This window comes from Lithobates pipiens, unplaced genomic scaffold, assembly GCF_037356315.1.
Source record: "Lithobates pipiens isolate NorthernLeopardFrog02 unplaced genomic scaffold, aLitPip1_a1.2 Scaffold_14, whole genome shotgun sequence".
In the NCBI taxonomy this organism is placed as follows: domain Eukaryota; kingdom Metazoa; phylum Chordata; class Amphibia; order Anura; family Ranidae; genus Lithobates; species Lithobates pipiens.
In genome coordinates this window covers 1291600-1307345 of record NW_027507728.1, presented here as the reverse complement: position 1 = coordinate 1307345, position 15746 = coordinate 1291600, and the positions used below count along the sequence as shown (strand labels likewise).

The 15746-nt window shown below is 47.8% G+C and overlaps 1 protein-coding gene across 2 annotated transcripts in view; it reads left to right on the top strand.

Moving 5' to 3' along the window:
* Positions 1-15746, top strand: part of C5 (complement C5) — a 171513-nt gene that overhangs the window by 58833 nt on the left and 96934 nt on the right. For both annotated transcript variants that reach the window (XM_077479159.1, XM_077479158.1), the window contains exon 9: positions 11047-11173. In XM_077479159.1, coding sequence (XP_077335285.1) covers positions 11047-11173 — 127 coding nt within the window. The remainder of the gene's footprint in view (positions 1-11046; positions 11174-15746) is intronic.

Here is a 15746-nt window from a genome sequence, read left to right as displayed (position 1 = left end):
TTCTTCATTTTGAGTAGTTGTATGTCTTACCTGGTTTCCACCACTTGAGGGAGTAAGAGCAAGCCTGATGCATACTTACATGCCTTTCAAACAAACACGCTCAGTGAAATGCCTGGTTCTCCCAGCTATTCACGTTTCCTTGCAGTCCCTGCCACAATATAAGTAAAAAGGGGTCCCACGCAGATCGGGGGGTCCCAGGTCACTCCTTTTGGGTTCCCCTTCCCCCCCCGGATCCCGCGGTCCTCGTGCACGCGCGCGGGCGCGTGCACGCGCGCCGGGCGCGCTCCCGGCCTAATAGGGAAAGGGGGGGGTGTGGTTGCCAGCTGTGCACAATCAAGTGCTCCAGACTGCAATGCAGGCGCCAAAACGGCCGTTTTTAAAAGCCCAGAGCGTCAGGGGACTGTAAGGTGAGACACAGGAGCTGTGGGCTGTAAGCATCCGTGGGATTGGATCCAGGCGAACCTTAAGACACCTACTCGGCATCATATTGTGCAGTTAAGCTTATATTGATTTATTGTGAGACTTTAAGCACAACAAAGTGATTGCATTTTACACTAGTAACTCTGCTTTGTAGCTCAGTACTATGTCTCCTCGTAAGAGGGTTTCAGGGGCAGGTAACAAAAGCACTGGCAGGTCACCGCCTGGGTCCAGGGGTTCTAAAGGTGCATGCAGATTACCATCCCCCTCTGCAAGAGTGGAGCCTGCATCTCAAGACGAGTCAGTGCCCCTTTCAGGCTTTGCAGCCTCTCCTAATGTCGCAGCCCCGGTCTATGTCACTGAGGACTCCCTTAGGGCTTCATTGGAGAGTTTTGAAGGGAGGATAATGAATTTTATTTCTGCTTCCCTAAAAGATAGCAAGAAAAGGGGTAGATCCCCTCCCTCTGCTGAAATCCCTCTCTCAGACAGCTGCTCTGAAAATGAGGAGAGATCCCTATCTTTGGAAAGGGATCATGAGCAGTCGGATCAGTCAGAGGATGAGGAGTCAGTCCCCTCCTCCCAGGCACTCAGAAAGCAGGTGCAGTATTACACTGAATTGGTGCGTACCACGTTCAGAATGCCAGCTGCTGTAGTCGCTACATCCTCTGTCTCTTCCCTGGGAGTCAGGAAAGCTCCACGGACTGCTTGTTCCTTCCCAATTCATCCTTTAATGGCTGACTTGATGTATAAGGACTGGGGACATCCCGATAAACTGTTTACTCCTCCCAAGAGGTTTTCTATGTATTATCCCGTGGAGGAAAGCTTCACCAAGAAATGGGGGGCCCCATCTGTGGATGCGGCTATCTCTTGTGTGAATAAAAACCTAACTTGTCCTTTGGATAATGCGCAGGTATTTAAGGACCCAGCTGACAAAAGGCTGGAAACCTTGTTAAAAGCCTCCTTTTCCATGGCCGGCGCTGTGGTGCAACCTACAGTCGCAGCCGTGGGGTTGTGTCAGTTCCTTAAGGAACAGGTTAAACAGATGTTTGAACTCCTTCCTAATGAGGAAGTAGAGAAATATGCAGAGATGCCTCACATCTTATGTTTCATAATTGATGCGATTTTGGATTCTGTCCAACAAGCATCACGTTTGTCCCTCATGTTGGTACACATGCGTAGGGCTCTATGGCTAAAAAATTGGGCTGCTGAAATGTCATGCAAAAAGCATTTGACTGGGTTCCCGTTTAAAGGGGAACGGTTGTTTGGAGAGGAATTAGATAAATTCGTCCAAAATATTTCGGGAGGTAAATCTACACTCCTTCCAGTCAAGAAGAGTAAACGTCCTTCATTCAGGCATACTCTCTCTCCCGAAGCGTCGAGCTCTAAACAGTGGCGACGGCCTTCTCAGCCCTCCTCGGCTGCAAAGCCTCAGGGCCGAGCCCAGGGACAGAAAAAGACTTGGGGGCGGAAGCCTGCCAAGCAGTCCTCCAAGACATCCTTGTGAAGGGGCGCCCCCGCTCGGCCGAGTGGGGGGAAGGCTCCTGCAGTTTGCAGGCGCCTGGCGGGTAGAGATTCAGGACAAATGGGTGATCTCTTCAGTATCTCTGGGCTACAGGCTAGAGTTTCAGGAGATTCCACCTTCCCGTTTTCTAAGGTCAAGGATCCCCAGGGATCCGATAAAGCAGAAACCGCTATTTCTGGCCTTAGATCAATTACTATCCCAAGGTGTGATAGTAGAGGTGAGCCCGAAAGATCAGGGTTCAGGTTTCTATTCGAATCTCTTCACCGTTCCAAAACCAAACGGAAGTGTCATACCTATCTTGGATCTGAGAGACTTAAACCGGTTTCTACACATCCAGACCTTCCGGATGCAGTCAATACGCACTGTGGTCTCCTCCCTGCAAGGAGGAGAATTCATGGCATCAATAGATATCAAAGACGCATATCTCCATGTGCCAATATTTCCCGCACACCAGAAGTTTCTGAGGTTCGCGGTAGAGCAGCGCCATTTTCAATTTGTGGCCCTGCCGTTCGGCCTAGCCACGGCCCCTCGAGTCTTCACGAAGATTCTAGACCCTCTCTTAGCAATCTTAAGAGTTCAGGGCATAGCCGTCATGGCTTACCTAGACGACTTGCTTCTCGTAGAGAGAACTGCAACATGCCTAAGTCGCAGCGTCACCAAAACGCTAGAACATCTGGGCCGCCTAGGTTGGATTATAAACCTAGAAAAGTCGTCTTTACAACCGACCACCAGGTTGGATTACCTGGGTCTGATTATCGACACCGCTCAGGGCAGGGTGTTCCTTCCAAAGCCAAAGGCCTTGGCCATTGGAGATCTAGTGCGCCTGATTCTGGGCAGAAGATTCTCCTCCATTCGGTTGTACATGAGACTGTTGGGAAAGATGGTCGCCTCTTTCGAGGCCGTTCCATTTGCCCAGTTCCACTCAAGGCCCCTGCAAAGATGCATCCTTGCGATTTGGAACAGGAAGCCCCAATCCCTGGATCTTCCTATGCGTTTATCCCCTCGGGCACGCAAAAGTCTTGTCTGGTGGTTACAGACCAAAAATTTGCTGAAAGGCAAAACCTTTCTTCCCCTCTCATGGAAGATTGTCACCACGGATGCCAGCCTGACAGGTTGGGGAGCCGTGTTGCAGGAAACATGCTCGCAGGGAAAATGGTCTGCGACCGAAAGTCTGCTGCCCATAAATGTCTTGGAGATTCGGGCAATTTACATGGCACTCAGAGAGTGGTCTCACAGACTGCGAGGTTTCCCAGTTCGGATTCAGTCCGACAATGCCACCGCAGTGGCTTACATCAATCACCAGGGCGGTACCAGAAGTCTGGTGGCCCAAAAGGAGGTGAATCGCATACTTGTCTGGGCAGAAGAGCATGTTCCGTGCCTCTCTGCAGTCTTCATTCCAGGAGTGGAGAATTGGCAGGCAGATTATCTCAGCCGCCAGCAGTTGTGCCCAGGAGAATGGGCTCTGCACCCCGATGTGTTTCAAGACATATGTCACAAGTGGGGCACTCCAGACGTGGATTTGTTTGCGTCCAGATTCAACAGGAAACTGGACAACTTTGTGTCAAGGACAAGAGATGCACTTGCTCAGGGGTCAGATGCTCTGACAGTTCCCTGGGATCAGTACAATCTGATCTATGCCTTCCCCCCGAACCCGCTGTTATCGAGGTTCTTGGGAAGGGTCAAGAGGGAGACGAAGCCGGTCCTTCTAGTGGCCTCGGCTTGGCCCAGGCGACCATGGTTCGCAGAAATCATGAAGTTGGCAGTGGGCAGGTCATGGACCCTCCCTCTCCGGCCAGATCTGCTCTCACAGGGTCCAATTTACCACCCTGCTTTACGCAGTCTGAATTTGACGGTCTGGCTGCTGAGACCCACATTTTGAGAGGCCGTGGTCTTTCGGGGCCAGTCCTCTCCACTCTGGTCAATGCCAGAAAACCGGCCTCCAGGCGTATCTATTACAAGATCTGGAGGGCATATGTTTCCTGGTGTGAACCCAGGAGATGGCATCCTAGAAGGTATGTCATTAGCAGAATCTTGGCCTTTCTCCAATCAGGCCTTGAAATGAATTTGGCCATAAGCACCATCAAGGTGCAGATTTCGGCCCTATCGGTCTTTTTTCAAAGATCGCTTGCATCACATTCCCTAGTACGGGCTTTTATCCAGGGGGCTATGCGGATGAGACCGCCAGTCAAACCTCCGGTATGCCCTTGGGATCTGAATTTGGTTCTCTCGGCCTTAGAAGCCCAACCATTTGAACCTCTGCATCTGGCTTCTTTAACTCTCCTGACAAAGAAGCTGGTGTTCCTAGTAGCCATATCCACGGCTAGAAGGGTATCAGAATTGGCAGCTCTTTCCTGTAAAGAGCCCTATTTAATTATCCATAAGGACCGAGTGGTCATGCGTCCCAACAGGTCCTTTCTACCTAAGGTAGTTTCAGGTTTTCACCTGAATCAGGATGTAATCCTACCATCCTTTTTTCCAAACCCTCAGTCCACAGAGGAAGAATCCTTACACACTTTAGATGTGGTTAGAGCAATCAGTCTTTATCTTCAGGCAACTGCTCAGATAAGAAAGACTGACTGTTTATTTATTCTGCCAGAAGGCCCTAAAAGGGGTCAGGCAGCGTCAAAGTCCACTCTTTCGAGGTGGATCAGACAGGTTATTTCTCAGGCCTATGACTTAAAGGGGAAGATTCCTCCTTTTCAGGTGAGAGCGCACTCTACTAGGGCTGTAAGTGCTTCTTGGGCAGTGCATCACCAGGCCTCCCTGGCTCAGATCTGTAAGGCTGCGACTTGGTCATCAGTCCACACATTCACCAGATTCTATCAGGTGGATGTCAGAGGGCAGGAGGATATCGCCTTTGGGCGCAGTGTACTTCAGGCTGCAGTTTAGGTCCTCAGGTCCCTGGCGGTCTAGATTCATGATCTGTGTCTCCCTCCCCTCAACCTGAGCATTGCTATGGGACATCCCACTATGTAGCTCCTGTGTCCCGTGATGCATGATCAAGAAAATAGGATTTTTATATACAGCTTACCTGTAAAATCCTTTTCTTGAGAGTACATCACGGGACACAGGGCTCCCGCCCCTCTTGGGTTTTACGTGGTTTCTTATTGCTTTGCTACAAAACTGAGGTGCCTCCCTGATGGGAGGGGTTATATAGGGGAGGAATTCTCTTTAATTGGGTCAACCAGTGTCCAATCACCAGAGGTGCCTATATAACCCACTATGTAATGAAGCTCCTGTGTCCCGTGATGTACTCTCAAGAAAAGGATTTTACAGGTAAGCTGTATATAAAAATCCTATTATCAAATACTTACCGTAATTTTCCTTTCCTGATAGGCTCCATGGCAGCATACGTGTGGGTAGCCCCGCCTCCACGATTACCCAATAGGACCCAACTCCCATAAATCTTTGCTCCCGGCTACTATCAGTGTTCCGTAACTAGCCAACTCCAGACATTTGGGAGGGAACTCCTGCTGCCATGGAGCCTATCAGGAAAGGAAAATTACGGTAAGTATTTGATATAAATTTTCCGTTTTCCTGAAAGGCTCCATGGCAGCATACGTGTGGGAAATAACTCGCCAAACACACCCGGGTGGGCAAAATGTCGAGCAAAGAACAAAAGTTTATTTTGCATTGTCAACCGACAAAACTTGCAAACCAAAATTAACAGAAGACAGAGCCGCTGGCTCTACACAGTAATGAGAAACAAAGGTATTAATAGAAGACCAAGAGGCTGCTCTGCAAATAACTTCAGGCGCCACATGGCGAGAAGCTGCCCACGATGTTGAAATACTCCGTGTTGAATGAGCCGTTAATGCCTCAGGAGGAGCCAAGCCCTTTGCTCTGTATGCCCTCTGAATGATCTGAACGATCCAGGTAGAGATAGATCTAGCCGAAGCTCGCAATCCTTTATTCTTGCCATGAGGGAGAACAAAAAGAAATTTTGTTTGTCTAAAAGGAGCTGTGACTTCCAAATATTGTTTAAGCGCGTGTCCTACGTCCAGAGGATGAACATCCTGACTCTCTGAGTTCTTGAAAGTGGGAAGCACAATTTCCTGATTCTCATGGAAGACCGAGGTTACTTTGGGATTCGATCCCAACATGGGAATCAATACTGCCCTATCTGGAAAGAAAGTCAGAAAAGGTTCCTCCGAACCTAGATTCCTAATCTCAGAAACTCTCTTGGCTGAGGTTATAGCTACCAAGAAGATGGTCTTGAGAGTGAGATCCCTTATGGACAGAGGCTCCGTAGAATCCTTTCCAAGGTTTGAGAGAAAATCCAGCACTAAAGGGAGGTCCCATTTAGGAAACCTTGGTTTTCTTTGGGGTCTGAGCCTGGTAGCTCCCTTGAAGAATTGTCGTACCAGTGCATGGTTTGCCCAGGAAATACCCGTAAAGGCTGAAATAGCCGACACTTGGACTCTCAATGAACTGATAGCTAGAGGTAAATCAAGGCCTGTTTGGAGAAAGCTTAGTATGTCTTGTATTGTTGGAGAACTGCAAGAATTTTCTCTGGAGGACATATGGGCTGAAAACTTGGACCATATGCGCTCATATACCCTATTAGTACTCCCGCTTCTGGAATTGAGATGGGTTGGAATGACCTCTTCCGGACAACCAAGAGCTTCTAGCCTTTCCCTCTCAAAAACCATACCTTGAGGTTCAGACATGATGGGCATGGATGTAACCTTGCGCCTTGAGATAGCAAATCCGACCTGAGAGGCAGGGGAACTGGCTCTTGATAACTGAGGAGCAGCAGTAGAGGGAACCAAGGTCTGTTGGGCCAGAAAGGAATCACTGCGAGAATCTCCACCTTCTCTGACCTGAGTCTCCGAAGGAATTGCAGGATCACCGGAACTGGAGGGAAGGCGTAAGCTGTCTGAAACTTCCAATGTTCTGTGAGGGCATCTATCCCATATGCCTGAGGATCCCTGAACCTTGAGTAATATTTCGGAAGCTTCCGATTGCACGGGGAAGCGAACAAGTCGACTTCCAGGGACAATCCTAAGGTCAGGAGCCAATCGAATACTTCCCCGTGTAGAGACCACTCGTTGTTGTCCAACTCGACACGCGATAGGAAGTCCGCCTGAACATTCTGCACCCCTGGGATGTAGACTGCAGAAAGGTTGGACAAATTCTTCTGAGCCCAATTCATTATTGGCTCCGTCTCCTGTAACAGGGACCAGCTGCGAGTTCCCCCTTGCTTCTTTACGTAAGCCACCGCGGTTGTGTTGTCCAACCTTAGCATGACCGAGGCATTCGCTGTCAGATGGTGGAATGACCGAAGCGCCTGGAAGGCCGCTCTTAGCTCCAGAACATTGGAGACGACTCTTTGTGATGGAAATGTCCACCTGCCCTGAGCGACCTCCGAAAGACAGTGAGCACCCCATCCTCGGTTGCTGGCATCTGAAGTTACCGTGACCCATGAGATGGGAATGATTGAATGGTGGTTGCGCAGGTTCTTCCCCTGCAGCCACCAAAGAAGAGACGTCCTCATGGCTGGAGTGAGGAATATGCGCTGTGTCTGGCTGGATAAGTCCCACTGTTGTAGAAACCCCTTCTGAAAGGGACGAGTGTGCCACTGGGCCCATTTTACCATGGGAATGGTGGCTGACATTGTGCCAATCACCCTCAGACATTGGAGAGCCGAGAGATGGGATGCTGCAAGGGCTGCATGAATCCTGTCTCGTATGACTCCAACCTTCTCTTCTGGAAGAGCGATAGTACCTTCCGCTGTGTTGAACTGCGCCCCTAGGAAAACAAGAGACTGAGTTGGATCTAGGTGACTCTTTTCTAAGTTCAGAAGCCACCCGAACTCCTGTAGAGTGGAGATGACTAGGTCTTTGTGCTCCAAGAGCTGATCTTTGTTCTGGGATAGCAGAAGAAGGTCGTCGAGATAGTGGTGGAGACGAACACCTTTGACTCTGAGAAAGGCCACAACTGCCAAAAGAACTTTGGAGAAGACCCATGGGGACATTGTTAACCCAAAGGGAAGACATGTAAATTGAAGATGTTGAATGCCTACTGCAAAGCGGAGGTATTGTTGAAACTCCTTTGCCACAGGAACATGGAAGTAAGCGTCCTTCAAATCGACTGATATCATCTAGTCCCCCAGATACACGGACTGCTGGATGGTAAGCAGAGATTCCATCTTGAACTTCTCTTTGCGAATGAAGGAATTGAGATGGGTCAAATCTATTACCGGCCTCCATGTGCCGTTTTTCTTTTGAACCAGAAACAAAGGGGAATACATGCCCTCTCCACGTTCTTCTTCTGGAACGGGAACGGCTGCGCCTTGATCCAGTAAAGAGTTCACGTAGGTCAATAGGACTTGTTTCTTCTCTTTTGATTCTGGAAGATTTGTGGGAATAAATCTTAGCTTTGGGGCGCTGATAAAACCCCACTTGTGACCTGAGGAAATTGTTTTTACAGTCCAAAAATCCCGAATTGAGGCCGCCCAAACATGCCTGAAGTGGAGAAGACGAGCCCCCACCTGACAAGTTTGAGCGGGCCCAATTTCAAAAGGATTTCGCGGAATCCTGCTTGCCGGACGAACCCCCTTTTGAGGTATTTTGAAAGAAGAATTGCCTGGATCTCCATGACCTTGAGAATACTCGACCAGGTCTATAGCTCCGCGCCTCCCTGGCACGATCAGGGCCTTGTCTTCTAGGAAATGGACGCCTTTGATTTTGAAGACGTCTGTCCTGGGGAAGAAACCCAGATTTCCCACCTGTAGCCCGGGATATGGCAGTATCCAGCTTGTTACCAAACAAAGATGACCCCTCAAAGGGAATACGGCACCAGGCCTGTTTGGATGCTGGATCCGCCAGCCATGGACGGAGCCATAACGCACGGCGAGCTGAGACTGCTGCTAACATATCCCGAGATATCAGGCGGATAACATCAATAGATGCCTCCCCCAAAAAGGCAGACGCCATCCTGATTTCTTGAATAGGGGAGTCTTTTGCTGATTCAATAGAAATACCCCTCAGGAATTCTTCTACAGAATCAGCCCAGGATTCTATGGCCTTGGATACCGCTGCCATTGCAAGCACTGGTTTGCAAGCCATTCCAGAAGTCAGATATATCCTTTTAAGGTCTGAATCGATCCGCCTTTCCAAAGGATCTTTAAAGGATACCGTATCCTCTAAGGGTAGGGTTACATATCTCACCAAACGCATGAGCGCTGCATCCACCAGTGGTGCTGACTCCAGGTGCTTCACATCCTCTTCTTTAAAAGGATATAACTTCAGGATTTTTGACTGCATGGAACCCTTTTTATCCATCTTGCTCCATTCCTCGGTAATAATGTCACCCAACTCTGAAAGGAAGGGAAAAAATTGTCGCTCCTTATTGAGCTGTTTAAAGAACTTTCTCTGCTTTGGTGGGGAAGTAACAGGGTCTTCCCACTTCAGAGCCTCTCTCACTGCTTTGACCAATGAAGGCACCAGTCCATAGTCAAAACCTAAACCAGGATCCTCACAGTCAGATTCACTATCTGAGATGGGAGCAGATAGGCGGCTTGGCTGAGAGGATTCCCATGTCTCCTGCAATGGGTTCTCTCCAGGTGGAGGAGCCAATAATTCTGACGGGGATTCACACAGCTGTAGAGCGTCCCTCTCCTGCAGAGACTCCTTCACAACCCGTCTTACTATTGACTCCAAACGCTGGTCTGCACCATCCCTTTCATCTGCAGCTTTGGAGAAGCAATGATCGCATAAGGATACGTCCGAAGGAACAGGCATCCTGCACCCCCAGCATGATTTTTCCGTATGCTTGCTGGAGTGAGCAGCAGGGGGGTGAGAATAATTCTTATCACGCTGTTCAGACCTATGCTGGCTAGATCTTGAGGAGGATTTATGGCGGTGTGATCTTGATGATCCACTGCGTCTAGAGGTGTTAGGCTGTGGATCAGACCCAGAAGGGCTGTAAGGGTAAAACAGACAGAGAGAGAAAAAGATACACAGTCAATCCTACCTATGCCGAACACTCTCCATTATATAAAAAACATAAATACTAAAGACCTACCTAACATGAGCGGGCTGGCCACTAGGAGGCAGTAAGGCGTCCATATTCAAAATAAACCCACAGTTTAAGAAACACTGCAACCAAAGAGAAAAATAAAAATACATTTTTTTTTTTTTTTTTAAAAAGCATTTCCCCAGCCTAAGGGACATGCTCTTACCTTAAACCGCCGCACTGACAGCCCCGGGAAGTCGCTGCGACCACTGCAAACATTCCCAGGGTTCTGACAGCCTCCAAAGCCTTTTAAATTTGGCGCCCGTGACGTCATCGTCGACGTCAGACGCGAGGCGCTCGCGCGCATGCGCGGGAACCAAGCCTCGGTCTCATACCGGGTTCGCACATGCGCAGAACGCCTGCATAACCCAGAAGTAGGAGAGAGGTTTGCTGGAACGCGGAAGCGAACGCAAACGGCATGGAGGAGACCGCAAGACAAACAAGAGAAATACACACAAATACAATGCTGCCATGGATAGATAAAAGGCTCACCACTCCACCAACGATCACCTGGCCGAACGGACTGGAACACACACGCCATACCTCCAAGCAGATAATGGTCACCCATAGCAACGGGACACAGACCGTGCGCACTCAGGTAGGAAATCCTTTCTTCAGCGCTACTCTGCAAATACTCTCCATACCCTGCTTAACAGTCAGGGCCTATCGGAGGAAAAATTCTCAGTCAATCAGCCAATCGATCGCCGTGAAGTTTTGTTTCCAGGAAAGAAACCATCTGGTCCTACTGGGGAGGACAAAAAAGGAACACTGATAGTAGCCGGGAGCAAAGATTTATGGGAGTTGGGTCCTATTGGGTAATCGTGGAGGCGGGGCTACCCACACATATGCTGCCATGGAGCCTTTCAGGAAAGTATAATGTGTCTAGTATACTAGACATAGTATATAGTATACTGTCTATTTTATTACACAGTGGTATTTTCACGTTTCTTATAATATAGCAATCCTAATAGAAGGAATAAGCACTTTTGTTTTTGTTCAATCCAGTGATCCAGTGACAATTATACCACATAATAGACCACATAATAGACCACATAATAGTGTCTAATTCTAATAGTTTTAACACACAGATGACCAATGGGGAGGCTGTATTCCAATTTAACAGTGAGCGCTCGGTGGCGGAGCTGCAGTACTCTTCGCTGGAAGAGCTGGAAGGGGCTTTCCTGTATATAACGGCAACAGTGGAGGAAGAAGAAGGTAATCAATATATTATAATATTGTAATGTGTACTGAGTAGAGCGGGGAACACCAATAACAGTTGTGACAAACAGCCCCTGTCAGTTGTGGATGGAGTGTATCTGCTACACATGATTTTGCACTTCATTAGCTAAATGGGTGGCAGTGAGACGTTTGGCGCACGGTGCAGCGGGGGGGGGGGGGGGGGGGGTTAGGAACTCTGCTCCCCACCTGGGGTATAACTTGTCCTTCCCTGGGTTAATCAGTTGTTGGTGCTGAGAAAAAAGACAAGTGGGCTGCGAGGTAACATGTCTGCCGTTCTGAAGCAGACCCAGTGAGACATATTTACTAGCCAGCAGTAGGGTTGCCACCTGTCCAGGATTCCCCCTGGACAGTTCGGGGTTTGGAATCATGCGTCCGGGTTTCAGACTGCCTGAAACCTGGACACATTATTCAGAATGGACTATGGCTTCCCAGCAGGGTTGCTGGCTGTAGTTGTCTAAGCTGAGAGTGTCTGTTACCCTCCTTCACACTGCCCAAAGCCAGCACTAACAGTCCGTCCCGAACACTCACAGATGGGAGAGGAGAGAGGGCTCGGTCTGCACTTCTCCCCCACCCCATCCCTTTTCCTCTGTGTCTGCCCACACTCCAATCCTGGGCGCTGTGCCTTAAGAAAAGAAAAGTTGGGCATGGAAATTTGAAGCCCAGCAGCCTCTATAGATCTGGATGAGAGGTGCTGACGGCCAAGGGGTGAGTGAGCTCACCATCCATCCTTGTCTGTGACTGAAGTCTCCTCCCTTCTCTCTCCTTTGTTGCTGTGCACCGCTAAAGTGTTCGGGTTTGACTTGAAGAAAAGGTGGCAACCCTAGCCAGGAGCCTAAAGCCTCGTGCACACGATAAGAATTTCAGGCGAATGATTGTCCGATTTTTTTATTTTTTTTTTGCATGCTAGTCTCATATCGAAAATGAAGAGGTTACGCAACTTCCTGTATGACAGAATACAATTTAGGAAGTGATGTAATGTTTTGAATTGTATTGTAATATATTCTTTTGTTTGTGATTGTATTGAATTATCCAATTGAATTGAGTTATCCAATTAAAGTGTATTGTAAAATATTCTTTCCTTTCCGATTTTAAACTGTACCAATTAAACGAATATCAGATGTTGCGTTTGCGTACTATAAAAATTTTCTAGCCTGCACCTTCAGTTTTTGTTGTAGGAATCGGCTCCTGAAAGCACTATACTGATGATCAGATAGTTGGCAAATCGTTTGTCGTACGGACATTTTCTGACGTTTTTCTTATCGTGTGTATGGGCCTTTAACGACTGTGTTTCTTACCCCTGTGCGGGAATCTCCTTGTTTGCTGTAACGCTGACCAATAAATACAGAAAGGATGCCCTTAAAGTGGAAGTTCAGCCTAAAACGAAAATCTCTAAATTTACTCGCAGCCACAATTAAAGACTAACCTATCTAGCCCTGTAAAGCAAAAATCGCTATACGTACCTTTTCTGCAGCTGATCTGGTCTGATCTCCAGCGGCGGAAGCACTGTGCAGGAGATAGCTGACAAAAGCTGGGAAATGCCTGGGAAGTGGCTATGGGGGTTACTATGGGGCTTCTGTTGTCGGCTGCCTCTTCTGCACTCACCTACACAGAGAAGCCACCGCTGACAGCTCAGGATGGGACTGGCCCTGAGCTGTAATAAGGTGCCAGTCTAAAGGATTGAAAGACAGACAGCAGAAGTGTTTTGATGTGAAAGAGCGCAGAGTTTCTAGTTACCATACAGTTATTCAAATACTATGTGACAAAACACGTAGGGCGGAGCCAGCGTTTGGGATGTCCTCGCACATCCTGAAAACCGGAAGCAGCCCGTCTAAGTCTCAGGATCAGTTTATTACGTTACAAGCACTTTGAATTTCACTTTTGTGAGTATGCTGGGTATGTTAATAAAATTTTAAATTGCGGTTTTACACTATGTGGTTTATTTACTAAAACTGTGTAAAATCTTGTGCAGCTCTGCACAGAAACCAATCGGCTTCCAGTTTTGTTTTTTGTCAAAGCTTAATTGAACAAGCTGAAATTAGAAGCTGATTGGCTACCACATACAGCTGCACCAGATTTTGCACTCGCCAGTTTCAGTAAATCAACCCCTATGTGACTTCCTTGGTTCTTTTTTATTGACATGGTGGAGCCCTGCAGTCTGGATGTTTAGAGACCCATACAGGAGGGCGGTCATACTGCTCTATGTTTGATCCTATATACATAGATGCACTTTGACTTCTAAACGTGTTTATAGAGCACGTGGTGATGAAGCACTGAGGTGTCACTTTTTGCAGTGGAAGATTGGCACTCTTTTACTGAAGATTGTTTTGGAGTCACTCACTATTTCTGGAATTTAGGATGTTTGTGCTATACTTATACTGTATATTGAACTCCGTGATTCACACATGGAAATGTTAATCTAGATTATTAAGCACTGTACTTTTTGGTTTTTATTTTTAGGTATGCTGTGTGAATGGAACACATAAGAAACATACAGTATGGTTTTCACAAATTGAAATGCAAGAGTGGAAATACACTTTAAAGTGCATGTAAATCCTTTGGTGAAATATCAGGGGTTTAAACAGGGGGAATCTGCACCACACAGGGTGATTACACATCTGGCACACCCTGTGCACACGCCTATGCAGATAGATATATAGATATATAGAGTGAGTAAGCATTGTCACCCTAGGACAGGAAGCATGTTATTGGCAGGATCACCAGGTTAAAAGAAAAAAAAAGGAAGACAACCACCATATCTAAGGACTGGTAAGCTGTAATAACCTTACATTTCTGTTCAGTTTAGAACTATGTTAACCACTTCCCACCCGGCCAATGCACATATACGGCCGGGTGGGAGCCGTCTACTTCTGATAGGACGTTCAGGAACGTCCTTCAGAAGGAGTGGGATCGCGCGCGCGCGTGCCCGCGCAGCGGCGCGATCCCAATGTGCTCGTGTCACCCGGACACCCGGGCATCTCAGATCGGCAGGAGGGCTCTGTGATTGGCCCTCCTGATCACATGACGGCCGTGTCCAATCACGGCCGTCATGTGATGTAAACAAACAACCGGTTGCTAGGCCATCGGCTCCTCCTCTCCTCACACAGAAGTCATCGCTGAGGAGAGGAGAGCAGATCGTTGCAGCCGGCTGGTGATCAGTGAGTATGAGCTGTTTTTACAGCTTTTTACTCACTGATCACCAGTCTAGTGAAAACACACAACACACCACACAGTGTAAACACAGTCCCCAAAACACACATGTCCCCAAAACATACATGTCCCCAAATAATAAAAACACATGTCCCTAATAATAAAAACATGTCCCCCACATATGTCCCACTAAAATCACATGTCCCAATGATTATCTGCACACATATGTACGTGATCACCTGCACACATCTGTACATGATCATTTGCATATGTCCGTGATCACACAAACCAATTATTATACACTTAACGGATTTTTTTTTTTACCAAAAACATGTAGCAGAATACATTTTGGCTTAAATTTATGACAAAATTTGATTTGATTGGATTTCTTTTAAAATAGAAAAAAGAAAATATTGTTTTTTTTCCAAATTTCCCCGTTTTTGCGCTTATATCGCAAAAAATAAAAAACGGAGTCGTGAATAAATACCACCAAAATAAAGCTCTACTTGTGCGAACAAAATGATAAAAATTTAATTTGGGTACAGTGTAGCATGACCGCGCAATTGTCACTGAAAGCGTTAGAGCGATGAAAGCTGAAAATTGGGCTGGGAAGGAAGGGGGTGAAAGTGCCCTGTATTGTAGTGGTTAAGCTTCTTATTGCAAAAAGACATATACCGTATTTATCGGCGTATAACATGCACCGGCGTATAATGCGCACCCCAAGTTTAGGAGGGAATTTAAAAGAAAAAAACTTTTAGGAGGAAAGTTTAAGGAAAAAACCTTACATTTAAATACCCATCAATGCCGCCTTATCAGTGTCATTTGCAGCCTTCCATTGCAGCCTTCCATTGCAGCCTTCCATTGCAGCCTTCCATCGCAGCCTTCCATCGCAGCCTTCCATCGCAGCCTTCCATCGCAGCCTTCCATTGCAGCCTTCTATTGCAGCCTTCCATCACAGCCTTCCATCGCAGCCTTCCATCGCAGCCTTCCATCGCAGCCTTCTATCGCAGCCTTCCATTGCAGCCTTGTCAGTCATTTGCAGGCTTGTCAGTCGTTTGCAGACTTGTCAGTGTCATTTTAAAAATGGCACAGCCGAGATACAGAGCGGATGTCCTGTGTATCTCGGCGGCGCTCGTTCTCAGCCGTTCTCGGTGGCTTTCGGGTATTTTCGGCCGCACTCGGGTGTTCTCAGCTATTTTCGGCCCTTCTCGCCTATTTTCGGCCGCACTCGGCCGTTCTCCGCGGCTTTCGGGTATTTTCGGCCGCACTCGGCCGTTCTCAGCTATTTTCGTCCCTTCTCGCCTATTTTCGGCTGCACTCGGCCGTTCTCCGCGGCTTTTGGCTTTCCGAAAGCCGCCGAGAATGGCTGAATGCGGCCGAAAATAGCCGAGAACGGCCGAAA